The following is a 26485-nucleotide window of genomic DNA, read 5'->3' on the forward strand; positions in this document are numbered from 1 at the left end:
TGGGGGGCAAACACTTTTTCACACAGGGCCATGTAGCTTTGGATTTTTTTCTTCCTCATTAATAAAACCCTTAATTTAAAAACTGCATTTTGTGTTTACTTGTGTTATCTTTGACTAATGTTTAAATTTGTTTGATGATCTGAAACATTTAAGTGTGGAAAACATGGAAAAAAGTAAGAAATCAGGAAGGGGGCAAACACTTTTTCACACCACTGTATGCAGCTAGGGCAGCACGATGTCAGATTTTTTCTCCAAAATTATCGTGGCCAAAAGAGTTCATGATAACATTACTATATCTTTTTTGGATGGTAAATGAATTACACTCTAAATATGACCGTGGGGAGGAGAGAGAGTCTGTAACCATAACTGTACAAAATCTCACAAAAAGAGCAATTACACTTAATGAATAGAGAGAGGGCAACCAGATGGCGCTGGGGGAGGGAGACAAAGCGAGAACAGAAAGAAACAGAGATGGTTTACACGATATTATCATATGTATATTATTAACATGATATTAATATTCATATTTGTAAGAATTGTTTGCATTTTCGATTTTACAGATTTAAACTCACATTGAATTGACTTTTAAAAATTAAAATCATACTGTTAAGCTACTTTACTTTCAGTTTTAAAATGAACAAACCATTTTACGTGTATGGCCTCATTACAGCCAAACTAAATATTGTAACCTTGCAATAAATAAAGACTCGGACTTGGAACTCCACATGTCGACGTTAACATACAACTGAAATTCCATGCAATGTACAAAAGAGTCATCTTGACTATTTTGTAAATTCCCAGAAGGTAAATGTTCCCCACCTTTTCTCTTATACCAACATTTGAAAGGTTTTAAGCAAGTTAAAGAATGACTTTGTTATTTTTAAACCTGGATTCTTCTACCAATGTTTTTGTGTCCAAGTGACTAATAGGAACAACTATTTAGAAATTGGTCCAGTGCTGAGGAGGACTGCTGCAGCTGTGAGATAGGCTGTGTGACCACTTGGGGCACTGTCAAAGTATGTCCACTAAAAGTGCTTTTTTTTGCCAATGACAGGCTCAGACTGATATTTTAAGTTTCTGACAACAGTAAGGATGGGATCCCTACAGAGACAGACCTTTTTGTGAAAGAGTAAGTTGACCTGAACAGCCTCGAAATCGGTAAAGCCAAACCCACCAGACTCCATTTAAATAAACGGTAATTGTATCATTGTAAAACACACTTCATACTGTCTACAGAAATAAAACCAAACTACCAAAAACTGTCTTGGTTTGTCTTTCCACTGTTCAAATCATGACCAACTCTGGTTTGGCTGAAATAAACCCTCAATTCACCCAGTTAGATGTGAAAATATTTTGGCTCTTTACACACTAAAATTACTGTTTATTTGAATGGAGTCTGGTGGCTTTGGCGAAAGTAATTTCAGGGCTGTTTCTGGTTCAACAAAAAGGATCTTACTCTTAATAAAAAGGTCTATCCCTGTATGGGTGCTTTCCATTATGTTGTCAGACACTTAGAATAATAATCTGAGCTTGTCAGTGGCAAAAGCAAACACTTTAGTGCATCTATAATGACAGTGTATGATTGCCCTGAGTGGTTACATTGCAGCCTGTTTCATGGCTACCAGCTGCAGCCTTTTTGCTCAATACTGGTCCAATTTCAAAAATAGTTGTTCCCATTTGTCACGTCAACACAAAACATGGGAAAATACTAGGGTCTAAGTTGAATAATAGCAGTGTTACCTTTAAGCTTCCAAATCTCCAGTTTTTGGATTTGACTGATGTGTTTGCTCAGTGAGAAGCACAGAGTTTTTTACTTTGAACCCCATCAAACATTTGTCCATCTTGTAACTTACGTCTGCTAACCTAAATATTAACAACCTAGCTTGCATCAGAGAGCTTGTACTTCTTAATCAGTCCCTTATCACTGCAGTCACTACTAACATTGACCATGCCTTCATTCCACCAATTGATGCAAAGCACTAAAGGTTGACGTCATTATTATTGACAATTTACCTTGCATTTTGGCCAGCACGTATTCAAAGCCTTTCATGGTCTTTGTAACACTGGTCTTGAACCTTGCAAGACCAAATTCCTGGAAAGAGAAAACACACAGTCAACCCAGATAAAAATACACCCACTTAGAAAGACAATAATGTGCCAGCAACCTATAACTCACATCATCACATACCTACTAACATACCTCCTCACAACCTGAGGACAATAAACAGCCACTCTGATTCTGTCATAAATAATTCAGACACCTAAGTCTTGGCAGACAGCGTCAACTGCTCAGCTGTTGCATCTTAACGCTGTGTATTATGTTTCCAATTACAGAATGAAAGATAGGTGGGTGAGTCTCCCCTTCAGACGCCCCACACCACTTTCCCTGGGCTGTTACATAGCGTGGCGCTCCACTTTACTCCACTGACCTGAATAGCTCTAGTGAGTCCATAGACATTGGAAGAGATCCAAGCTTCTCTTTTTATCTCAGTCCAGCTGCCATTGTCGGGGTTAATGTGGTACTCGCACCGCTCTTCCACAGACTGGGACAGAGAGAGGAAAAAACAAACAAAAGCAACATGAGGCCGTGTTGTTACTTTGTGCAATGCTGAGTGCCTATGGAAGCAAACGCTGTGGTACCATGAGGCGAGCGTGGCTGATGTTCCAGGTGAGTGTGGTCATGGTCCTTTTCTGAGGGTCCACAATGGAGTCCTCGATGATATATGCCGAGCTGGCCATGTGCTTTGGAAGGTACCGCTCCATCCAGCGAGGCGCTCGGCTTGTTTTGGTCAACAGACGTCTGGAAATGAGGCAGTTGGTTGGAGTAACCTCTCGGAAGATAATGTCCTCTGTCAAGACATGGTTACTGTGGGAGAGAAGGAGAAGCTATGGATCAATACAAATCCTCTGTGGAGGGCTTATAAATACTTCTGTCCCTTATTTTATTCAGTTAGATAGTATAGTTTAGTTTATACGTCACAAAATGGGAATAAATTCACATGACACATTCCCAAAGCTCAAAGTGACATCTTCAAATTTGTTGTTTTGTCCAACCAACAGTTCAAAACCCAAAAGATATCGCATTTACAATTACACAGAAAAGCAACAAAAACTCATATTTGAGAAAATGAACAAGCAACTGTTTTGTTAGATAAAAGACTTCAAACAATAAATCAATTATCAAATTGTTAGAGATTTATTTTGTGCAAATGCATTGTTTTGAATGAGTCCAAAACCTTAAGATCATGCAATCTACTATCATACATCTGTATAACTATCTATAATAACACTAAGAAAACCAGCAAATATTCACAACTGTGAAGCTAGGACAGGTGTATTTTCTTCATTTTTATTTGCAAAACAAACAAACAAACAAACATACAAAAAGAACTGATGAGTGGTTTCATAAAATGTCTGCCTGTTGATTGCTCTAAAGATATATTGTACTAAACCTCGGTGGTGGAAGATATATTGAGTTCTTGCGCAAGAGTATCAGCATCTGAAAGTGAAGTTTGTTATTATTGTTATTAATTTACCTCTATTAGTACTATGTTTATTATTATGCATATTTAGTTTTATTTACTAATTGTATTATTATTTACATTATGTGTTTTTCTCTTATTATTTGCACAGCCCTACTCTCCTGTCTCTTCTTTATCAGCTATAAATAGACAGACACTCATTGGCATACACACAGGTGTCCTACATAATCACCCTGAGTACAGTAACAACAACTGGTTTGTATATCTATAGTGGCAAGAATACCATTATATCATTCTTGTTTGTTTTGTATATTCCCATTTCCGTCTACCCCCATATATGTATTGTATGTCAGTAACTTGATGTTTAGGCATTTCCCTTTGCACCAGTTAAAAAAAAGAAAAATTGAAGTCTGGTTAAGTCAGGTAAAGTCCTGAATTCATAATGTTACTTCAGTAGTTTCCATTTGTATGCCAATCAGTACTTAAAAAACAACTCCCAGGAGGTGGTGCTTCCACCACCAGCGTTACGCACCTGTGTGTCGCACACTGCCAGTGACTAAACTGAGATTGGTTACTTTTACCAGCCTGTCCATTGTTGCCTCACATACGCTCTGATGAAGGTCTATCAGACCGAAAGCTCAACAATAAAGTGAAAGTGTGTGGAAATCTTTTCTTCCACTGCAATAGATGTACAGAAGTATTAGCACCAACATAAACTTAAAGAATTAATAGTAAAATAACACCTCAGGGGACAAAATTATATTACATCACATTACTGGACTATTATTACTGAAGCAGTGTGTCACATTTATCAGCTGACCATTTGTTTAATATGTAAAATCACAAGCTTCAAAGTGAAATGTAATGGAGTCGCAATATTAAGTACAGTAAAATAAAAATACTTAAGTAAAGTGACAAAAAAAGACTTACTGCTTAAGTAAATACACTTAGTTACTTTCCACCTCTGTTCATACTTAACAGAGTGCAAATATTGAGACCAATGGTTGAGACATAATCCCAAATATTTAAGCAGTGCAACCTGGATAAAGGACTTTATGCAAGACAAAAGGTAAAGAAGCATCCAGACGACCACTGATGGCCCCCTCACCTGTAAGGGTTGGGATATCGCTGCCAGAAAGCAACACAAACTTGGTCCCAGGTGCTTTTGAGCAAACCTGCGCAGCAGAAATACTTCACCATTGTGCCCTGTGTTTCCTCTGGCAGTCCGTTACCCTGTGGAGATGCGGAACAAACAAAGCGGGTTAGTTTGCTGCGTTTATGTAACTTAGCTTACAAATAAACTCCGGACGACCCCGAGGCGAACTGCAAACACACAACAGCTATTTAGACGATTATGGAAGTTCGTGTTTGTGTACTCCATAGTATCAACAAGCAAGATAAATTATTTACAAAGCAGACCGTTAATTATCTGACTTAGTTTGGCAGAGAAACGCATTTTCCCGAACTTTCCAGCTAACGTTAAACTCTAACGTTACATGGCAGCTGTCAGTCAGCTAAAAATATATTACTGAGCAAACCCCACGCTGAGCTTTCTAGGGTGGCTTATGACATGCAATATGGCCAACACTAACAGCATACACCGATGAGCACGTAAACAGTAACTGACTGGCATCAGGTACACCGTTACTGTCACATTTGTCACGTCCGCACTCCTTAGCTTCCTCGATAGCATGAGCTAGCCTAGCATGAAGCTAACCTTATGAATGAATAGCACAGTTAGCACAGAGCTAGCTTTCACCGACGTTTAACTGGCGAATTAACGCGTCCATTTACAAGGCAGGGGTAGTTACCTGAATGGCGACCGCATTCAAAAGAGAAGTATTCGCATGTTAAACTCCTGTCGGAATGAACTTCACCGTGCGGCCACCAGCAATTCATGTCAAACGTGACTCGGACTTGAGGGAAGGTCAAACTCCGACATCACATCCGGTAGGTGGAGCAAATGCGGCGTCCATTTTGAACACTAGAGGGCAGCAGGCGACTGTGCAAAATGCAACCACAGCATTTATTTGACGTCCTAAGAGTGGATTTAGATCAAAAATATTGGGTCAAATGTCATGTAATGCTGTCAAAACAACTAAAAATGGCATCTGAAAAGTGACAACCTTGAACTTAAAGGCAAAAAAGAAACAACAACATTATGGCAGTTAATCTGATTTTGCCTTGCTATTTTTGGAAATACAATTTATCCCCCTCAGCACTCTGTAGGTTACTTTGGGACAGATGGATAATCTCTTACGCGTACTAAAATCATCCCTGAAAATATCTCCAGTCTGCAGCAAAATCTTCACACATCAGCTCCCCATGGGTTTAATGCCATGGGTCTGAGCTCAGCGTTCGTCGGCGGGTAGTACCAATAAAGACTTAAAGCTTCTATAATAATATACAGTAGGCTACATAAAGGAATATAGGCTAAGCCAGGAAATCAGTGTGGGTGTCAAGAACCAGCATTACAAAACCAATACATACATCTCTGCTGTAAAAATGAATCACACTGAGTAGGCCACATTTGTCTGGTTGTTCATTGAATGTTTTATTGGCTGTTATTGACCCACTGGTTCTTTTTTTGTTTGGTTAAAAATGAAGTCTGAATGTTTATGTGTGGGACTCTGATTCACTCCAATGTTGTGAGTGCATTGCTTCTAGTTTACTTTCTCGTAGACTGTCCTCCCATCAATAAATGGATTTTCCAGCTGTCAGGGTCAGAGAGTTGAAGTTTATCTTTCCTGTATTAGTCTTAAGTAAGGAGGGTGCATGCACCACAGCATGGGCTACTACCCCCAGAAGTTTTGAGTAGTCTACTTATGGTGTCGGCCTTCAATACTTGTTGTAATGTACCGCTATTTTCAGTTTTACTCTGCACCCATTACAAACATTTCCCTTACTCCGTCCTTACTTGAATCAACTCTGCCAAGGTCTGTTTATTTGAAACACAAAACATAATTTCTCCTGTTGGTCAAATGAACTCCGGGAGTTATGTGTGCAGCGGGTGTTCAGTATGTGTGCCCAGAGGCTGTGTGGTTGATGAATGTTCCCGTGTTCATTATTAAAAGACCACCAACAAAGGACACTTCAGCAGCCAAGTGTAGAATAGCATGTTTCGTCTTCTTCCAAATCCCCTTTTTACATATTCTCAAAGCAGCTGCCCAAAATCATTTGACGAACATATCAAGAACTCTCACACACAGTTCAGTGGTTTTTGATCCCATTGATTTGGACGCAGAGTCCTGCTGGCCTATCTAATCCCGAACAGCTGGTTGCCAGGTGAACACAATTAACTTCCTGGTTGGACAGAAAATAGACTCCTCTGGATTCCTTGGACGAGGATTCAATGTTACTCTGCGAGAACGTTGGAATTAATCTGAAACGCTGCATTTGGATTAATTAAGCGGAAGTCATCCAAAAAAAGGAAAAACAAGTGTGAAAAACAAAACTTGTTCAAACAGTCACAATAATCACCTTCATCCCCTCAGTTAGTAAGAACACATTAATAGCCTCAGACGGTGTATGCAATGGAGTGCATAATTAATTGGACATTACTTACCAACAAGAGTTCTGCATTACAGGAGACACATAATACATTGTAACAAGTTAATTAACACCCTAGTAAACATCTTAAACACATATTTGAACAGGTTTGACAACTGTATTTTCACTAGTACCATTCACAAAGGAAAGAAGAGCCTTACATAAAGCAATTTGCATGCAAAGCTTTGAGCCCTCTCCAGTGACATGGATACTCAAGATCAGGCCATTCAAGTCAAAAGGTGTCTTTTTTTGAACCACAGGCGCCACAAACCAGAGCTGCGTTCGCTGTGTTCAGTCACATCCTACAGGCTTTTTGAAATTGTGTCTATTTCATACAGCAGTCGGAGGGTGTCCGCCATTACGGCCATTCAGAGTCAGCCTTCTTGTGGAGCGTGTCCTGAATGAGCCCTCAGGGTGGAAAGAATCTGGCTTATCCTCGCAACGGAAGACCATGAGGAAGCCATTCCTGTAGTTTTTATTCATCCACCCATACAGGACGGGGTTGGTAAATGTCGAACACATAGCTATGATATGGAATACTGTGTATATCAGTTTGTACTCCTTAAACCTGAGCACCAGGTCCAGATCACTGGCCAGCTGAAACACATGGAAAGGCAGCCAGCAGATAGCGAACACCACCACCACCAGCGCCAACATCTTGGTGGTCTTTTTGCGGCGGTTGATGCTGTCGTTGCGGCTGGACGGGCTGATGTGATTCTTCAGTTTGACCCAGATGCAGATGTAAGCGTAACTGATGATGGCTAAAGGAAGAATGTACTGTAGGAGCAGCATTGAGAGGCTGTAGATGACTCCGTCCCTGCCGGTCCCATGGGGCCACTTCTCAGAGCAGACAGCGATACGCAGGTTGATGGAAGGGATCTCTTCATAGCGGTACTCTCTGAAGATGGCCAGGGGCGCTGCCAGGACAGCAGACATAGTCCAGGTGAATGCCATGATGAGGAAGCTGGAGTGCCATGTGAGGCGCCGGCCAAGGTGGAAGACGATGCAGCGATAACGCTCCAGAGCAATGACAGTCAGGGTCAGGATGGATACATGCACACTCAGAGCCTGGGCAAACGGCACCATGTGGCACAGCACAGCCCCAAACTTCCACTCATCTAGCAGAGTGTAAACCAAAGTGAAGGGCAAGCAGAGAGTGTCCACCAGGAGGTCTGCCAAAGCCAGGTTGGCTATGAAGAAGTTGGTCACTGTTCGCATGTTTTTATAGCGAGTAATCATGTATATGACAAGAGCGTTCCCCAGCAGCCCCAGCAGAATGATTAGGGAGTAAGCTGTGATCAGAGTGATCTGGACTCCAAGGTGCTTGGTGATGTCTGTGTGGAAACCAGGTGGGTGTAAACCCAGGCTGTCGTTAAGTAGAAACCAGGGCTCAGTTTCAGCAGCCTCCCCTTCGCTCGTGGCGTTGGATGTGTCTGGTGGGCTCATTTTATCGGTAGATGCCAGATTGAGGCTGTGCCGACACCTGAGGAGAAAAAACACATACAAAGAAATGATTTTCTGACACAAGCCGGGCAGAGTAGTATTCCCAACAAGCTCTGAAAAGAAAACGCCAAAGGTATTCATTGTGAAAAATACTTCAGCTTGAGGTGTTTTTGTTTATTTCTCACTCTCCTCTCCAAGGTAGGATTCCTAACTCGCCTAATGTGCATTTCATGTCACTGCCAACACCACTGTCGGATATTCATGCTGCCACCAGTCATTTGTTTTCAGTAGGAGGATGTACCACAAGCTTCCATATGTATCTCTCCTATGTGCAGGTGTCCCAAACAACAAGTGTGAGTGTCTGAAGCAGCAATATGATCCCTCACCGGCTTCCCATTTCTTCTTTATGCTCCAGTGCCTGACAAAGAGGAACCCTTGCTGGGTTTGAACCCTGGGTCTCTTGCCTCCCCGTCCATTCTCTCCTTCTCTTTAGGCTCTACCATACTCTCCAGCATTTAAAGAACAAACCATTTATTCTCAGTATAGAATGAACTGCAAGAGCTTTGACAAAAGCCAACCTCTAATGAAATGTTACGAAACCAAACCAATACACAACTATTTCATTACTCTCTTCATATCACCTGGAAGGGGTAGTTTGCATTATAAATGTCACGCTGTTATTAAATCCATTTTGTATTTAATTTGAGAATAATGAAACAGTGCAATTTAGAAGATAAGAGTATTCTCTAATGCATGCAGCCTAATTATTAGAACAATTACCTAAGATTGTATTGAGGAAGTGGATGTTCTGAAAAGCTCAGAAAAAGAAATTTGCACGCCAGTAACAGAAGATAATCAACAGAAAATCATCTCTCTTTATACACACTTGTTCCAAACCCCTTCCTCCCCTTAAAAAAACAGAACATATTTCTACGCAGAGCTATTTATGTTGAAAATGTCTTTGCCTGTGGCCAGGGTACAAGTAGGCCTATTTGTTTGGTTATAGCATGCAGTTTTTCTGAGGGACACGAACACCTGTGCCATTATAAAGGCTAAAGGAAAATGATGAAGGAAGCAATGTGATCATGAGGAGTCAGGCAGTTCAAAGCTTCATCATTAGAGCCGCCGACTGCTCTCAAACACAGTCTGCATCTCATAAAGGGAATATTGTGTGGTGTGCCTAATTTCTGACAGAAAGATCAGCCCTGGTGGTTACACAACAGCATGTTGGTAAGGAAAATATTCTCTCTTTTCAGTACTTCCTGTAGTTCATTATCTTGTCATTTCTGTCAATTTACCTGCAAGATGCTGAGAGCTGCTGCTGAATACAGAGAGGACATTTTGTCATGGCATGTATAAAAACTACTCTCAGTGTTTGACTGCGAAATCTCTGCATCCTCATTAGATGGATGCTAATTGCATTAAGTGGCATTAGACCCAGACACAGGCTTTTAACAAATCTGCAGGACTCATTTTAAGTCCTAAAAACTGGAAACTTTTGTTTTTCGAGTGCTCAGACTTTGCAATTTTTATTAAGTTTTCTTCATGGAATTACTGAGACACCATTTAGCGAGAGGTCATTACTTTGGTGACAGACACTCTGGGGATCCTGTAGCCTATTTTTTGACAGACCATCAGACACACCACAGCTCACTGACAACTCTCTCCTAAATGGCTTCATTTACAATTAAATGTCCTCTCATGGAAAAGCATATGTATGCTTAATGAACCATATTATCCTCTCTGCAACTGACTTTAAGCATAAAAGGACCTAGACAACAAGTGTGTAGGCTACGCACAGTCTGTGTGTGATGCGCCTCTGAGCTGCTGTGCATATTGCAGAAATTAAAACAGCCTCTGGATTCCTGGAGATTAAAGTACACATTATAAAATGTCAGGCCTAAAGGAGAGGGAAGAATCACGGATATAGAACCTACACACTGTGAGTCATTAAATGACTTGCAGGATAACTCTGAATCTATAGGGATCAAATTGTGGTAATGGCAACTACAGTGTTGCAGTGCCAATGAAATAAAAAGCATGCATAGTCTGCCTGTGCCCTCTGTCACCAGAGCAGACAGCCACACAGGAGCACGCAGTGGGGATTTATCGGGCAGACTGCAGGCGACATGTGCACTTTGCAAAGCATCAGTAATTTGTCAAAGCACCCTTTCTGATCAGCGATGGTAATCCATGACTTGAGGCAAGCTGTCATTGAGGAATATGTAACCATACACCTGCTGGGGCAAAACACAAAAAAGAAAAACAAAAAAATGAACTGGATTCTGGTGAACTCTGCGCACTGCCATCAAATTATGAACAGATACCGTCGTGCGTAATTTGTCGCCATTTGTTTAACTTACTGAATAGTGCGCATTCAAATGTCTCCAAGTGAGCTCCCAAAGATTATTCAACCGGCTAGACTTGTGCAAATCGCTTGCCTCCAGCGCAAATAGTCACCTGTAGTAGCCACGTAATCTGGACACTTGTTCCTTTTCAGATGTTCCTCTCGTATCCAAATTACGCACATTTAACAGTTTCAGCAACTACAGGTTACGTTACGCAAACACCAGAGAATGCAATGTCTTTCTCCTCAGGGATACATTTGTCACTAAAGTAGCATCGCAATATCCATTTAAAGTCTAAATGAACGCTATCCACGCATTAATTGACTCACCTTTCCCACTATATCTCCTTTGGCAAAGCAGTCTTCACTCGAGAGTGGTGTGAAACAAGGGGGGAAAATCCCGAAGCTCCTCCCAAGCTGTAGCGCCTAGTGCGCATCTTGTGGCTCGACTGTGCGTTCCTGAGGCAGGTCTACAGGATCCAGTGTGAGCGTCCTAATCAGTGCCAGGGTCTGTCACTGGAGCCCTGCGCTTGCTTCGCGGATCACATTTTAAAGTGCAGGCGTCTATGTTATTTCATTTCCACTGCATTACATGGAGAAAGAAATGTAATTAAATATCACAGAGTGTCACGTTAAAGTGCCAACGCAGAGTTACGTCAATGAGTTGGTTTTATCTCCATTAATCATCTGTGTTTAAATCCCGGACAGGCTTTGGGGCTTCTTGTTCGAAATCTTATTCATGTGTACACCTTTGAATGAACTTTGGAACAATTCAGGATTGTAAAGCAAATCCACATATATTGCTTTATTTGAGGCTCCATCATTGTCACAGCTGATCTAATTTCAGCAATCACATCAGCAGCACTAAAACTAAACTGTTTTGCTGTTGTGCAACAAGTCAGTGTTGCCAGATAACTGCATGATATCAGTGTTGGATTTAGCTGGGAAGACAATAGAGACACAGACCTCTCACAAGTTGATTTCTGCGAGCCTCAGTGACACCCTGAAATAGCTGATAGCATTGTTGTGCACTTGAATAAGGTTTGGATGGGAATTCAATCAATATTTTAATATTCTGGGTGTGTCATTCACCTGAATGATTTCAATTCCTGTGGGAGGTTCTGAATGAATGAGGTTATACTGCAGTGTGCCTGGAGCCATTTTCCCTTCATATAATGTCGCAAAGCTATGGGAGGTTTGTGAAAAGATAGTTGTCAGGACATTTTTCAAGGCTGATTTTGCTGTTGTGCACAGTACATTTTCAAGGAAAGTGCAATAAAACCCCAAACCCACTCAGCAGTTACCTTGAACTAAGTGCGATTCACAATCTTGTTAAAAATAGACACAATAAGACGCAAGCAAAATAAGAATGAGGATGATAAGATGTATTTGTAGCTCCTTTGACTGGTTGAGTGAATTCACCTTGTAGATTGAGGAATGTGGAAGTGTCATCAGATAATTAAGGACCTCAAACATGCTGTCACTTTAAATTAGACATGAACAAACGAGCTTCAGCCACATCCAAAAACCATTGTCGCCCACTAAGTGTATGTTTTGTGAGTTTGATAACAGAACAGAATGTCTCCCTTGAGTGTTGCCTCTGCATTTCCCTGGAGCTGCTAACAGTTGCCTTTTACCCACCCCCAGCTCAGATTTATAGATCTGGGAGCAACATTTTATGAGATCCTCGGATTCTCTTGGTGGGATTTTATTTAATGACGCAATAATTGGTGCACTGATTGACTCAGCACCAAAGATTACCCTTATTGATTGGGGCAGGCTGCCTCTCTGCCTCAATTTATTCTTTCAATTATAAGAGCTGCCACCCAGCCTGCATGTGGACTGGGTCACTCCACAGTCAAGGTTGACACTTCCCTGAGCCTGACAAGAATGTGTTACTGATAAAGGATTTCTGCCCTTGCTACATTTTGCTTATCTCCAGGGGGCTCTGAAAATGGTGAGGAGGTTTTACAGTATGGCTGTATAGACAATTACTGTACAGTATTGTGTCAGTTAAAGTTAAACCAGTGGTAGGTCTTTGCAGCTCCATTTATCCACCTGTGCCCATATAAATCTACATGTACCTAATTAGTGTGTTGGACTCCACTCCATGTAGCCTGGGATTCTCTATTTATGGTCCACTGCTCTCCATCTGATCAGTGTTTCTGCTCAGGTCCTCTGAGAACACTGGTGCCACTGATCTGATGACATGATCAGAGACCGTGGCGTCCTCACGTCGCACAGGCACAAAACTCACAGTGCACACACTGCTCGGGTTCCTGTCTCTATCTGTGTGTGTCTTGTCTGCAGGCTGTGTGAATTCAAAAATGTGAGATTGGAGGACAGTCAAGCTGAGAAATCCCATTCAGGCACCCCCTCCCCTTTTTTCCCTTTTGCTCTAGGTCTATCTCGCATATAGGTTAAACTTGACAGGTGGAGAGCGTTGCCTGACCAAGATAACAGCCTTTAGTTCTCCAGTGATTCAAAATATTGATTTGAAAGGATGGACTGTCTGTGAAGTCTGCAAATTAGATTCCTGGAGTAAACATTTGTGTGGGATGCCCCACCTCCTGGTATACTTTTCACGAGGCTAGGAAAGTAAAAGTGATCTGGGTCAGATCCTGTATCTCTGATCGAGTTGCAAGTCCAAATATATGGTACTAGGGACAATCAAATTAGGTGTCCCATTAAACCTTTCATTGAGGACACCAAGGCTGTGTCCTTGGTGTTGTTTCTGGGAATTTTGAGGTTTTAACAACATGAGAGAGAGTATGCGTCTATTGCACATGTAAATTATAGCTAGCGGATGTCAGGCAAACATTATTTAATCACAGACGCACTTCACTGATTTTATACATGGGGTATTATTATCTACTGTGGCTCTAGGGAGATATTTTTAAAGTCTGAAAAAAATTAGGCCACAAATCTTTGGCAAAAAGCCTGTGTTACGAAACTGGGGGAATGGTGTTTGAAAGACCAGAGCATTTAGGGTAAAATGAAAAACACTCTTGAGACTCAGTGTGTTTCCATGTTAGGTACAATTATAAGCTCTGTACCCAATTAACTCGTCATCTAAGCTGCATTTTTGTTGTGCTACATTGTAGAAAAGGGCACCGCAGATGGACACTGCTGCCACAGGGACTGTCATCAGCGACCAGTGAAGCAGCGAGGCAAGGCTCGACTCCTGGCTGGACCAAGAGACGCTGCTGTCAGGTGCAGAGCTCCTGTTCCTCCCACTGGAGCTCTGACTGCAGGCTGAAAGCGGCAGCAAAGCTGGATCTGGCTTTGTCTAAGGGCAAAAGTTTAAAATTGAAACTGCTTCATAACTCCTTGTAGTGATTTGGTACAGTTGGTGCTCACCTCAGATTCGTAAGAGAATTCACATGAGTTTTTTCCCCTGTTAAAGGGCTTCTTTGGGGGAGCTTTTCCTTATCCGCTGCGAGGGTCCAAAGGACAGAGGGATGTCGTATGCTGTAAAGCCCTGTGAGGCAAATTGTGATTTGTGATATTGGGTTTTATAAATAAAACTGATTGAATTGAATTGACATGAACCATACTCGAGATCACCTTTTCATGTGGACTCAGGCACAGATTGGCGTACTGGGATCTGGGCCCGGGTCCTTGATGTGAAAGCCCCCTGACGGTCAGTATACCTCAACCTGTGCTGGAAGTGTCTGGAAGTGCAAATTGCTGGAGTGGTCCTTTAAATCACATCATAGCCTAATGAAGGGACTTAAAGTATTTATAACATATGATTGTGGCTTTAAAACACTTATACAATCATGCAGAGGGATAAAATTCACAAATAAGGGCAGAGTTGATCAGTTAGATTAACTGATAAAATTAGAAAATAATCAAAAAATACAAAGGAGTTTTTGTGGCATCACAATCTTTTTTTACAGGGGTTGTTTTTGGGATTTCTAAAATCTGTTTGTTTTTTGTAATTCTTATTTAATACAAAGAAAATATAGAACAAGTCAGGGAATACAAGTTCAAGGATAAAATAAATTAGCAGCAATGGTAAAAATTATGCTACAGCATAATCATAAACAAAAAAGACAAAAAAAAAATAAGGAGAAACAATCAGGTAAACAAAATATCACCACAAAGGAGCAAGGCAAGAGACTGTTTCTTTGAGTAGTTGGCAAAGTTATATATGAACGCAGTGAAAGAGGGAGCACATCTATGATATGAATGTGATATTTACCCAAAATGATAACCAGATTAACAGCATCTGAAATGTTTGCATCCAAGTTGTAAAATGAATTATATCTGTGTGACTAAATTATGGTACGTTATCCATTTTTAATGACAGCCAGTTGTGGGTATCAGACCAAAACAAATTTACTCACGGACATTAAAAATTGATGGTCATTGATTTCATCTTCTGAGGAACGAAAGGTGAAAGGGTCTACCTCAAATTTTAATCTTTTGTGCAGAAAGTCGTTAACAGGGTATATTGCTCAAACATTTTTCTTTGGCTTTAGGAGCAACAGGACATGATAAGTAAAAGGAAAAGTAGTTTTCCCTTAAAGGAACCTCTATATTATCCCATACAGAGCATGTGTTAAAGTTGCCCAAAGTTTTTTGTTTAAAAAACATACTTATCACTCTGTTATCACATTTTTTTATCCATCAAGTTAACGTCATCGACTTTTACAGAGAGCAAGCAAGGTGCAATCAGAGAAAACTGCAAGCTGCTTCATATCGTACCAAGTAAACGGATGGGAATTGCTGTGCAGATTTGGTCACAGGGTTGCAATGTATGGGATTTTCACAGTGCGATTGTGGTTTCACGGTTTAAAGATTTTATCTTATGATCAGTCAGAATGACCCTTAAAGGAATGAAAATAGAAGGGTTATTGTTGGTTGAACAAATGTTTTATTACTATCTTTAAAAACTTGAAACCATATTATTAATGGAGGTATTAGAAGTATTAGAAAATAACTCACATAAAGAGGGGATTCAACATCCAGTTGCATTTTTTTTTACAGTACCGTTAATAAGCAGATGCAGCCCTATTTGGTCATGCTATTTTCTGAAACAGTAATGTTAAACTTTCTGGAAAATCTTCAAAGGATAGCAAGTTTCCATCAGGACTCATTAAGTTATACACAAAGTTCAGCTTTAAATTTTGATTTTTCTCTCAATGGTAATGAACCTGTTGTTCCATATTAAATAACTGTGTTGTGAAAAGATGTGATTACATATAATTAGGACATACAGCTTTAGTTCATAGCAGTGTGACAGTGCAAAGTTAAACAGAAAACAAGTGAAGTGCAGAAAAAGTAGCTGACTGCGCTAAGATCAATTCACATCCTGTTCTTTGCTGTGACGGACCAATCACAGGCGCGCTTCTACCTCGCACATGCGCAGTACGCGTGTACGTCCTGTACCCAAACAGCGGCCGAGGGATCAGAGAGCAGATGGAGGGAGAGTGAACTATTTGGCCACGCTTGTCTCCGAAAAACAGACAACGTAAGTTCATGAAACTGTTACCTAAACATTTATTAAGTCACCATGTTTAAGTTTTACTTTTTTTTGTTTTGTGCTGCTTTTTTACCGGCTGCTACACGAGGCTAAACGCTAGCAAAAACCACACCAAACGTCTGACCAAACGTTCATATGACAACACAAATAACAAGCTAGCTTATAGAGTCACGCGATATATCACATGATTTCTACTCATGGTCATCCTGATTAATATTTACACTTGAACTGACTGGTGTGTACACTTGTGGGGGCTTTGTGTGGGGAGCAAGTGTAGAGTTATTTGCAGTGTTGGACTTGAGAGGGGAGGTGCTCACAGTCCACTGTGCTGGATCCTGATTTAGACAGTGAGCAAACATAATGTTATATAAAGAACAACAGGGAGTTGTTGCTGTAAAATGTGGCCCTTTCTAATTATAAATGTCTTATTTTATTTCAGCTGACAGAACAAACACCCTGTAAACTGCCCTCAGGAAAGGAGTGTTCATCCTCTCTGTGTCTCTCTCCCTCCAGGCTTTTGCTTTCACTTCCTCAGTGTGGACAGCTTTGGGAGAGCAAAGCAGCCGTCACCATGGCTGCTGCTGCCGTCGCCACATCCACCAAAGGCAGCCTGAGAGAGGACCTGACATGTGCCATATGCTGTGACCTGTTTCGGGAGCCGGTCATGTTGGCCTGTATGCACCACTTCTGCAAACCCTGCATCTCTAGATACTGGAGAGGAACTCAGGGGCCTGTGACCTGCCCGCAGTGCCGCAAAGAGTTCAGCTCCAAGCAGTTTCAGACCAACTACCTTGTGACAGCCATGGTGGAGAAAGTCCGGGCCACCACCTCAGACACTTACATCAAGAACCTAGAGGTGAGTTGACACTTCTACTACATGTTTCACCGTGATCCTGCTGGCTGCCTTCCATGCCTTTATTCCTGGTCATCTGGAAAGTGTTATTAAGTGTTTGGCAATCTTATACAAATAACATTATGTTCTTAAGTAAACCAATCGATTTAAAATGACCGTTCTATAACCTTAGTTCACCTTAGTTATGTAAGTTGAATGCGATTGGGCTCTGCATTTCAGTCCACATCTGTGTTTATTTCTTTGTCGTTCCACCTTGGACACATCTCGCTTGAATTGCTTTGGGCAAAGGTCACCCTCCACTCCCTTTTATATTACCTTGCGTGACAGAATATATGACTTAATCACAACAGGCAAACTAATATACACTGCCAGAATAATAAAACACCTGAACAAGATTTGCGTAATAAATCCTACCTTTGTCACTGTTGTTAAATCTTTTTTAAAACTGTACCAGAAAGGTATATATTCAACTTTATGGTTCTTTCTGAAGAAACAGATTTTGGGAAATATGCTTATTTAGTTCCCTCCTGAGAGTTAGATGTGAAAGTCGATACCAGTCTCTAGTAAACATGAGGCTAAATAACCTAAGCTTAGGTTAGCATATAGACTGTGAGGGGGGAACAGCTCGTCTGGGTCTGTCCAAAGGTAATAAAATCCACCTTCCAACACTTCTTAAGCTTACTTATTAACACATTTCTTTCTTGGTTTGTCTATTACACACAAAAACAAGCAGTTTTAAGGGCCTTTCCTGTGGCACTGTTTCTTGTCAGCGGTAGTCACTTCCTGTTGTCTATGCTGGATGCCTTGCAACCTCGTGAAGTGAAACAGCATCATAGGCAATGTTAAACTGTTTGTTATAGGCTGTAGTTCAAAAACAGATTCAGGCTTATTGCCAAATAGGCTTTAACATACAAGGAATTTGTTTTGATGTTTTGGTGCACAGACGGAAAACATACATAGAATAGAAAAAAATACATTCTACATATTAAAACATACTATCTGTGTAGTTGTTGTACTAGATTGCATCAAATTACAAGGTGTTTCTGATGTTTATGTTCAACCATACAGTATGCAGATAAGGTGGGTAAAATAATTTGGTCTACATCTTTCAATAAAACGGCAGTTTAATCTAACAACAGTAGATCCTCAGACCATACCATGGACTCGATTAAAAAGAGTCAACAGGAACTGAACATTTTATAGTAGCTGTGTTCTTTTTTCTGGTCATTCAGTATTGTGCTCGATGCTCTGCTCAGTCTCTCATTATGTGCCTACTGTTTCTGTTTCCACACTCGTTTGATTTCCTATTGCTGCACAGAAACAACTGAAAGAGACTTTGGAGAGCCATCGCCTGAGGAAGGAGGATTTCATCAACAGTATTCGCAGAGACAGAGACAAGATGGATACCATAAAGGTACACTCCCTCTGGGAACTCGAGGGGTTGCAGCACTTAACAGATAAGAATGCACATGAAGCTCCCTAATGGCTGTTTGCAATATGTCGCTGTGCATATTCAGTGGTGTTTGCAGATGGCGGTAAGTGACAGCTTGTGCTTTGATATGTAAAACATAATGGTCCTGCGCTTGGGTGCGTAAATGTCTTTCTAACCTCTGACTTCATTGTGTGTCAGCTATGCGTAGAACATCCTTACCATACAGTCTTACATGACGGAGACGATGTCAAATTTGCTTCAGCAGAAAGGCATCGAACCAAGTTGCTTAAACAAATGACAAGACTTGATCACACCACGTGAAACTGTGCACATGCAGAGGCAACAGAAACACATCTAATGTGTATGAGGCAGATGTAAGATGACAGCTTCATTTTAGTTGTGCATGCTGTGCAGAGGTGAACAGGAAATCCTTCCCCACTTTGTGTGACGCATACATCTTTGATGTCAAGTGTAGCTTCGTTTCCCCTTGTTTGTCTCTCTCTAAAGATGCGTACTTTTGCGAAAAGCTGAACAAACAAGCCACTTGGCAACAACATAGCTAACTCTTAGTGTTTCCAACTGGTCCATGAAAAATGTGGCAATCCAATGAAAGCAAGATGGCACCTCGATATGTAACATTTTCGTTTTTCCCTGTCACAGAGAGTCGGGGCAGATCTGCAGGCTCGTGTCAAAGGGGAATTCAGAGCCCTCCATCAGATCCTGCACGATGAGGAGAACTGCGTGCTGGAGCAGCTGAGGAGAGAGCAGGAGGAGGAGCTGGAGAAAGTCCAGCGTCACCTGGAGGCCGTAGAGCTGGCTGTGAGGGCGCTGGAGGACAATATGAGAGCGCTACAGCAGGCCAGCACTGCCACTGAGAACATTGTGCTCACTGAGGTGAGGTCTCGGCTTGGACAAAAAGTTTGAATACTCTGAAGTGTTTTAATGCCTCAGGGTAGCTGTCAAGCTGTGAAAATGTTGATCACATCTGAATTTTTAATAAAACCCAGAGTGTCATGTAATCTGACATGTGAGTTTTGCATCAGTTTGAGAAAAAAAACAGTTGTTAATGTGATTTTTCTTTCATTTCCTTCCCTCTAGCTCCCCCAGCTTAGGTGAGTGTCCATATTAGCAGTTTGACTGATTGATTACCTTTGGCATTTTTGCACCAGTCATACGTTTATTTGAATTCTACCTCAATTAAGTGTCATCTTTGCTGAGCATAAACGCCCCTCACTACATGTATGTTTGCTTTTCTCGGACAGGCCTTATGTGCAGGTGGATATTGCTCCGGAGTTTGATGTTAACGCTTTCAGCAACAAATACATGGGCCCATTACAGTACATCACATGGAGGAAGATGTTCAAGTCTTTGAAGCCAGGTAATGTCCTCTCTGACATGCTTCATTAGACACAAAAAGAGCTGAAAACTGTCTCGGCCTCGACCATGACAGTAATTACGGGACAATTACTAGCATTATATAGCATATATACACTGCATATATCCAGACAGGTGACAAACTCTGAATAAAAGTGGAGAAGCAGACGTTTACGTGCACCAGGGCTCACTGAATGGTTTGGCAAGTTTGGAAATGACATAAATAAAATGATACGGCCTTCACATTCACCAGATCTCGACACAGTTGAACATCAATGGAAGGTTTTGGACCATCGTATAAGGCAATGCTCTCCATTACCTCCTCCATAAGACCAAATGATATAAACTTTTATCTTTAAATCTATATAGTGATTTCTGTGTCTCTGATGCTGTGTTTGCTTTTCTGTGTGTGCTGTACTCAGTACATCTTGATCTCAGTGACTATTTTTCATGCACAAAATATTCAGTTTTTTGCCCTTATTCCGAAAAAGACAATATTCCTACTGAGCTCTTTACATGGCCAATAAAAGCAGTGTTTCCTCTTCCTAGCAGACATGTGGGCCTTACTTCTGGGCATGTCTCTCTACCCCACAGCCTTGCAAGCTGTTGGCAAGTCGGTTTGTGTACAACAAACTGTGATAAAACCCCCACTTGAGATGCATATTCCTAATGCATTTTGCTTCTAAAACCCGAATAACATCAGCACGTCCCAAATGTCCCAGGCGAAAAAATGCCTCATTCAGAATGAGGCCTAATTTGGAATATCCAAACAGACTTGGCAGGGAGCACTGGAGCTGCTCTGGAGACTCGTGGTGGCCCGACTCCATGAGATACTTTATAATGGTTTTTCCTTTAATTTGCCCCCCTTCCATTATGTTGAAGTAGTAACAGAATGACAGTAATGACACCATTGTTGCACTGATAGCATAGATTTTCAATTTAACATGTGATGCTCTGTTGAATTTTATCACCATTTAATGGATTGTTTTGCCCCAAAGGTCCTTCGCCATTAACGTTTGATGTCGACACAGCGCACCCGAGCATTCACGTCTCCAGGGACAAGACCGCGGCAGTCGAATGCAGCGTCATGATCCCACACACGGATCACACCAAGCGTTACCTCCAGTGCGTCAACATTCTGGCTGCTCAGGGCTTCCAGTCAGGCAGACACTACTGGGAGGTAGAGGTGGGCACCAAACCCAAGTGGGACCTGGGCGTGGCTTCTGAGGCCGTCGACAGGCACGCTCGGATCAAGCTGAGCCCCGACAGCGGCTACTGGACGCTGCGGTTGCGCAACGGGAGCGAGTACTCGGCCGGCACACAGCCGTGGACGAGGCTGCAGCTCAACTCTTCCCTTCAGAGGCTTGGGGTTTTCTTAGACTGCGAGGAGAGGAGGGTGTCCTTCTACAATGCCGACGATATGAGCCTGCTGTACACGTTCACCAATGGGCCAAGGGGCAAGGCGTTCCCCTTTTTCAGCCCGTGCATCAGTGACAGCAGTCAGAAACCTCCACCTATCAGACTCCTCCACTACCCGCCTGTTGCTCTGTCTGGCTAAAATGGGTGCAATCAATAAAAGCTCTTCAGTATGCAAGTGCTGTCCATTCACTTATTGACCAATGACTGTTATCACTCAGCTCTGAAGGACAGCACTGCCATTAAACCATTATTGTCCTATATCCCAGCGTTTAAAATTTCAGATTGATCTCTTATTTTCCATGCTCTCATCATCGCACGCATCTGTTTTCTATCTGAAATGAGCCTTAAAATCCTTGAAATGTTATGAAATTTTCCGTATTCACCGTGTAATAAAATTTCATTGTGCCGTAATTGCTCCGAAGAGGCTCATTGGATTTGTAGGAGCAATCAGCAGAAACATAACAACACTAGATTCAACCCATTCTGGGCAAATATTATGGAGATTAGATGCAGCAAATTACATTTTAAGACCAGCTTTTCACTGTATATATTTCAATCACATATCTTAAATAGATGGAGATGGGCAACCTTTTAAATAATGTGATTAATTAAGCTTTTATAGAATCAGAATATCTTTAGGCTCATTTGTAAAAGGGTTTTTTAATCACCAGTGAGTGCAATCAGTATGAAGGAATTGTGCACTTAACTGAGATTTTACATTTGATTAAATGGTTCTTCATGTTTTATACATTAGTCTGAAATAATACTGTTCTGCCTCTTTATTTCACGTTGTCTGATGAAGTTGAACTCCTAGATGTAACCTCACTGCTTCTCATGACCTTACGACTTCTAGCAGCTGCTGTTAAATTGTCATTTTGTCTCACATTTATGTACATCGTGCCTAAATTTGAACATGTGATATAATGCACACTTTATTTTTTACTGTTCAAGGAAGTTACTTAAATGCTGATTCAGTCTATGCAGTGTATTTACATTGTTTATGTCAGTTACATGTTGAACTGACAGAGCCAAACAATCGCTGTAAAACCTGCTGATGCAAACAATAAAGCAAATCACTTTTTCCTTCTTAAATAAACACTGTCTTTGATTTTCGTCTGCAGCTGTGACACCGCACTCTTCCACGACCTCACTTGAAATAATCAAGGATGTTATTAAGCATCATCAAAGCAGAGCGCGCGACTATGAATACATGAGCCGCCTCTGACACTTCAGCAGCCAGAGGAGGCGGGCTCTGGGTTGGTTATCTTTACAAACACACAAGAGCACTGACGTCCTGTTTCCTCCTGCCAGGTGAAAGATCACGTAAACAGAGTGACAGTGGGGATGCCTCTGAGCAGCTCGACGGGCCTCTGGGGGCACGCCGAAGCAGGATGCTGCTGCGTCCTCTGCAGATTGGAAAAGTGGCACAACGAGCTGCACCACAGGGGAACACATGCTCTTCCTGCACGGTGGCTACATGAGTGGGTGCGCTTACAACACACAACACGCCAGTCATTCACTTTGACCTAAAAATACAGATTCAAGTCAGCTCCATCTACTGAATTGAAGAGAGCTTTTACTTTATATTAAAGCTGAGGAGATTATGAGGACAGACTGTGTTTATATGACTCTTTTGGACCCCGTGTCCTCTCTGGAAATCCTTTTGTGCCTCTTGGTTTAAAGGATATGGAGGACAAAAAATAACTTTATCAATGAATAAATGAATGTACAAATAAATATAGTAGTATAGTAATAATAAATGTATAAACACAATTTTGAATAAATGAAGTAATATGGAAATAAATAAATATGAATATATACAGGAATAAATAAATTAATATTGAAATAAATTGAGAAAAAGATTGAATGAATGCTGAAATAAGCACATAAATAAATGCTGAGATGAATAAATAAAAATAAATAAATGCTGAGAAAAATAAATAAATGTTGAGATAAATAAATAAAAATTTATAAGTAAATGTTGAAATAAATAGAGATAAAGAACAATAATACTGAAATAAGCACATAAATAAATGCTGAGATAAATAAATAAAAATAAATAAACAAATGCTGAGATAAATAAATAAAAATTAATAAATAAATATTGAAAAAAGAACGAATTAATGCTGAAATAAGCACATAAATAAATGCTGAGATAAATAAATAAAAATAAATAAATTCTGAGATAAATAAAAATTAATAAATGTTGAAATAAATATGGAAGTAAATACATGCATAAACAAAAGTCAATAAACAGGACTTAATAAATATCTTGAATTTGTTTCTATATTTTTTGTACAACTCAATTTATTTCTGTATTTCTGTGTCTATATGATAATAAGGTAGGCGATCCTAACCTTTGAATTTTTAATTTATTTATTCTATTAATTTATTTTTGTATTAATTTCAGCATTTATTTATTCTTTAATTTTTCTTATCTAAGCTCATGTCATTTTTTGTCCCCCTTAGGGAACTGATATTCAACTTTATATTATTATATTTATATTATTTTGTTACTGTTATTGAATTGTGGTCAGTAGCCTCATTAGAGGCATCAAACATTAAAGCTGTACTTCTCAATATATTTATATTAACAGTAGGAAAAATCACAGGGTATAATGTGAAAGGCACCACTCAGCGAATCCACACAGAATTATCACCCAGCTCTCCTCAGCTCTACAGAGCGCTTTAGAATCTTGTTGCAAATTGTTTTAGTTTTCTATCCGGCAACTTTATAGGCATACTATCCAAGAATTGTAGGTTACTCTTTGTAAACGCAACTATCAAACTTGGCCACACCCTCCTTCACTGCTTTTATGAACACTGCAAGCTACTGTTGTAGGAATGGTACATTTGCTGTAATGGAAGAGCTGATAGGCCTACTTTAGTAAGCTCACTAAGCTAACCACCAACCAGAGTCCTGCACGGCCCAGTTTTTCAAACCTCATCCTCTAGTGGTAACCATCCATCCATCCATCCATCCATCCATCCATCCAGCCATCCATTTTCAACTGCTTATCTGAAGCCAGGTTGCAGGGGCAGCAGTCTGAGCAAAGTATTCCAGACGTCCCTCTCCCTTGCAACGCTCTCCAGCTCCTCCTGGGGGACCCCGAGGCGTTCCAAGGCCAGACAAGATATGTAATCTCTCCAGTGTGTTCTAGGTCTGCCTCGGGGCCTCCCACCATTTGGACGTGCCTGGAACACCTCTAATGGGAGGCGCCAAGGAGGCATCCTGATCAGATGCCCAAACCACCTCAACTGACCCCTTTCGACTTGAAGGAGCATCGGCTCTACTCCAAGCTTCCTTTTGAATGTCCGAGCTCTTTACCCTGAGCCCAGCCAGTCTTCTGAGGAAACTCATTTTGGCCGCTTGTATCCGCAATCTCATTCTTTTGGTCATTACCCAGAGCTCACAACCACAGGTGAGGGTTGGGACGTAGATGGACCAGTAAATCGAAAGCTTTGCCTTCTGGCTCAGCTCTCTCTTCACCACAACAGTCCGGCACAGTGCCTGCATCACTGCAGAAGCTGCGCCAAACCGCAGATCCATCTCACGCTCCATGATACCCTCACTCCTGAACAAGACGGCGAGATACTTGAACTCCCTCGCTTGGGGCAGTAACTCACTCCCAATCCGGAGGGGGCAATCCACTGTTTTCTGGCAGAGAACCATGGCTTCAGACGTGGAGGTGCTGACTCTCATCCAGACTGAGAGTTAAAGTCAATCCTACATTCACTCTCATTTTAGAACAAGCCTTGTCCATTTGGTGTTTTGCTTGTCTGCGATTTTTTTTTTTAGCTTCCTCTTGGATGAGTGCTGCTTCTACCTGTTGCTACAGTCCTGACCTCACTTGCACACTGTTATTGGCTGGGTGCTGCACGCCCAGAGACGTCCCAAACACAGCAAAATAAGAATAAAATAAGAAAATACAGGCAGAGGGCAGAGTCTCTGCAGAGAAATTCACCACTACACACTTAAAGTGGATCATGCGCGATTATTGATAGAGATTACTTTTGTATAAGTCTATATATTGTTTTTTTTAAGGAAAATCCTTCCTATAGTATAATGTATTGGTTCACTCACACAGCTCTTATCAACATGTTCAACAGCAGGCAGTTGTTTCCAGCTAAAAAGTTCAGATCTGTTTAAAACTAAAATTAGAAACACTTATATCCATTAATGAATTGGTGGAGACCAAAATGGAGTTACAAGGGGAGTGAATAATAAAAAACAAGACTTTAAATGATTGCTAATGTTTCTCTTTGTCTGCTGGATATTCAAATAGTCAGCTGTTTGCTAACATTTTTGCCAAAGTCTAAGGGCTGCTGTGAAAGTGCGCCTACTTAGGGCAACAAAAAAGTTTATCTTGGGTGTGTAGGTACAATGGACAACCAAGAAAGGACAGCAGAAGAGATAGCTGCACACCAATTCAACTGGGCTGGACAGCCATGACAAAGGTTCACAGGTTGAGATCAATGCCAAAAAATCAATTAATTAATTCATAACATCTGTGCACAAAAAAGGGTGCTCAAAGTGCAAAAAAAATAATGAAAAGTGATTGAAAACAGCAGCAAATGTTTCAGTCCTTGACCATCATTAGTGCTGCCCTCAAGTGGCCAGAAAATCAATAAAAGGGGAATTCATTAATTTAGGATCGTGTAAAGTTCTAGTTATAGAAATGACTCAACTCCAGCTACCATTTGTTTCGACATACAAGAGTTCAGCATCATAATAGACAGGAATTCCCCTCAATGCATTCACCTCACAGCCAGTTAGTTTGTAAATAATTTACATTCAAGCACTTCTCCCTCTTCTAGTCAGGAAGCTTGCCATAACCGCTGACCGACGGTGAGTGTGACCTACAGCTGATAAAAAATTCTGGCTGCCTCAATTAAAACAAAACAAAACCCCCACTTGAACAGTGACAGCTACTTCAAAGTAGCTTGGCAGAGCGCAGTGTCGTGCACAGGCCACTGGGCACGGACTTCAGTGAGGGAGCGAGCAGGCTGCACGCGCACTCCACATCCTTCCTATGATAGTAGCAGTGGATCTGTAATGTGTTTCCTGACTCAAGGATGGGCCGGATGGAGTGCT

At 41.1% G+C, this 26485-nt stretch overlaps 3 protein-coding genes across 3 annotated transcripts in view; 1 reads left to right on the plus strand and 2 right to left on the minus strand.

Moving 5' to 3' along the window:
• prelid1a (PRELI domain containing 1a) overlaps positions 1-5420 on the minus strand; it is a 7509-nt gene extending 2089 nt beyond the window's left edge. Inside the window, exons 1-5 of the mRNA XM_050041738.1 lie at positions 5294-5420; positions 4591-4715; positions 2641-2866; positions 2430-2543; positions 2014-2092 (exon numbers count right to left, since the gene is read on the minus strand). Of these exons, the coding sequence (XP_049897695.1) occupies positions 2014-2092; positions 2430-2543; positions 2641-2866; positions 4591-4682 (511 nt within the window). The 5' untranslated portion in view covers positions 4683-4715; positions 5294-5420. The remainder of the gene's footprint in view (positions 1-2013; positions 2093-2429; positions 2544-2640; positions 2867-4590; positions 4716-5293) is intronic.
• A 607-nt stretch (positions 5421-6027) lies between these two features.
• Positions 6028-11281, minus strand: npy7r (neuropeptide Y receptor Y7). Its single transcript, XM_050041737.1, has 2 exons — positions 11152-11281; positions 6028-8514 (listed from the first exon to the last, which is right to left on the minus strand). The coding sequence occupies exon 2, from the start codon at positions 8475-8477 to the stop codon at positions 7362-7364; it is 1116 nt and encodes a 371-aa protein (XP_049897694.1). The 5' UTR covers positions 8478-8514; positions 11152-11281; the 3' UTR covers positions 6028-7361.
• A 5276-nt stretch (positions 11282-16557) lies between these two features.
• trim105 (tripartite motif containing 105) lies at positions 16558-22486 on the plus strand. The gene is made up of 7 exons (XM_050041735.1): positions 16558-16659; positions 16826-17168; positions 18484-18579; positions 19258-19491; positions 19696-19709; positions 19860-19975; positions 20970-22486. Exons 2-7 carry the CDS (start codon positions 16884-16886, stop codon positions 21527-21529), a joined length of 1305 nt encoding a protein of 434 aa, XP_049897692.1. The 5' UTR covers positions 16558-16659; positions 16826-16883; the 3' UTR covers positions 21530-22486.
• Positions 22487-26485: the final 3999 nt, after the last annotated feature.

The sequence above is a fragment of the Epinephelus moara genome, chromosome 4, assembly GCF_006386435.1.
Source record: "Epinephelus moara isolate mb chromosome 4, YSFRI_EMoa_1.0, whole genome shotgun sequence".
Lineage (NCBI taxonomy): Eukaryota > Metazoa > Chordata > Actinopteri > Perciformes > Serranidae > Epinephelus > Epinephelus moara.

Excerpts from the sequence above, each read along its gene's own strand:
- npy7r (XM_050041737.1), bottom strand. The coding sequence starts at position 8,477 with ATGAGCCCACCAGACACATCCAACGCCACGAGCGAAGGGGAGGCTGCT.
- trim105 (XM_050041735.1), top strand. The coding sequence starts at position 16,884 with ATGGCTGCTGCTGCCGTCGCCACATCCACCAAAGGCAGCCTGAGAGAG. Across the intron at positions 17,169-18,483 it reads CTTACATCAAGAACCTAGAG|AAACAACTGAAAGAGACTTT; the intron begins GTGAGTTGACAC and ends ATTGCTGCACAG. Across the intron at positions 19,976-20,969 it reads GTTCAAGTCTTTGAAGCCAG|GTCCTTCGCCATTAACGTTT; the intron begins GTAATGTCCTCT and ends TTTGCCCCAAAG.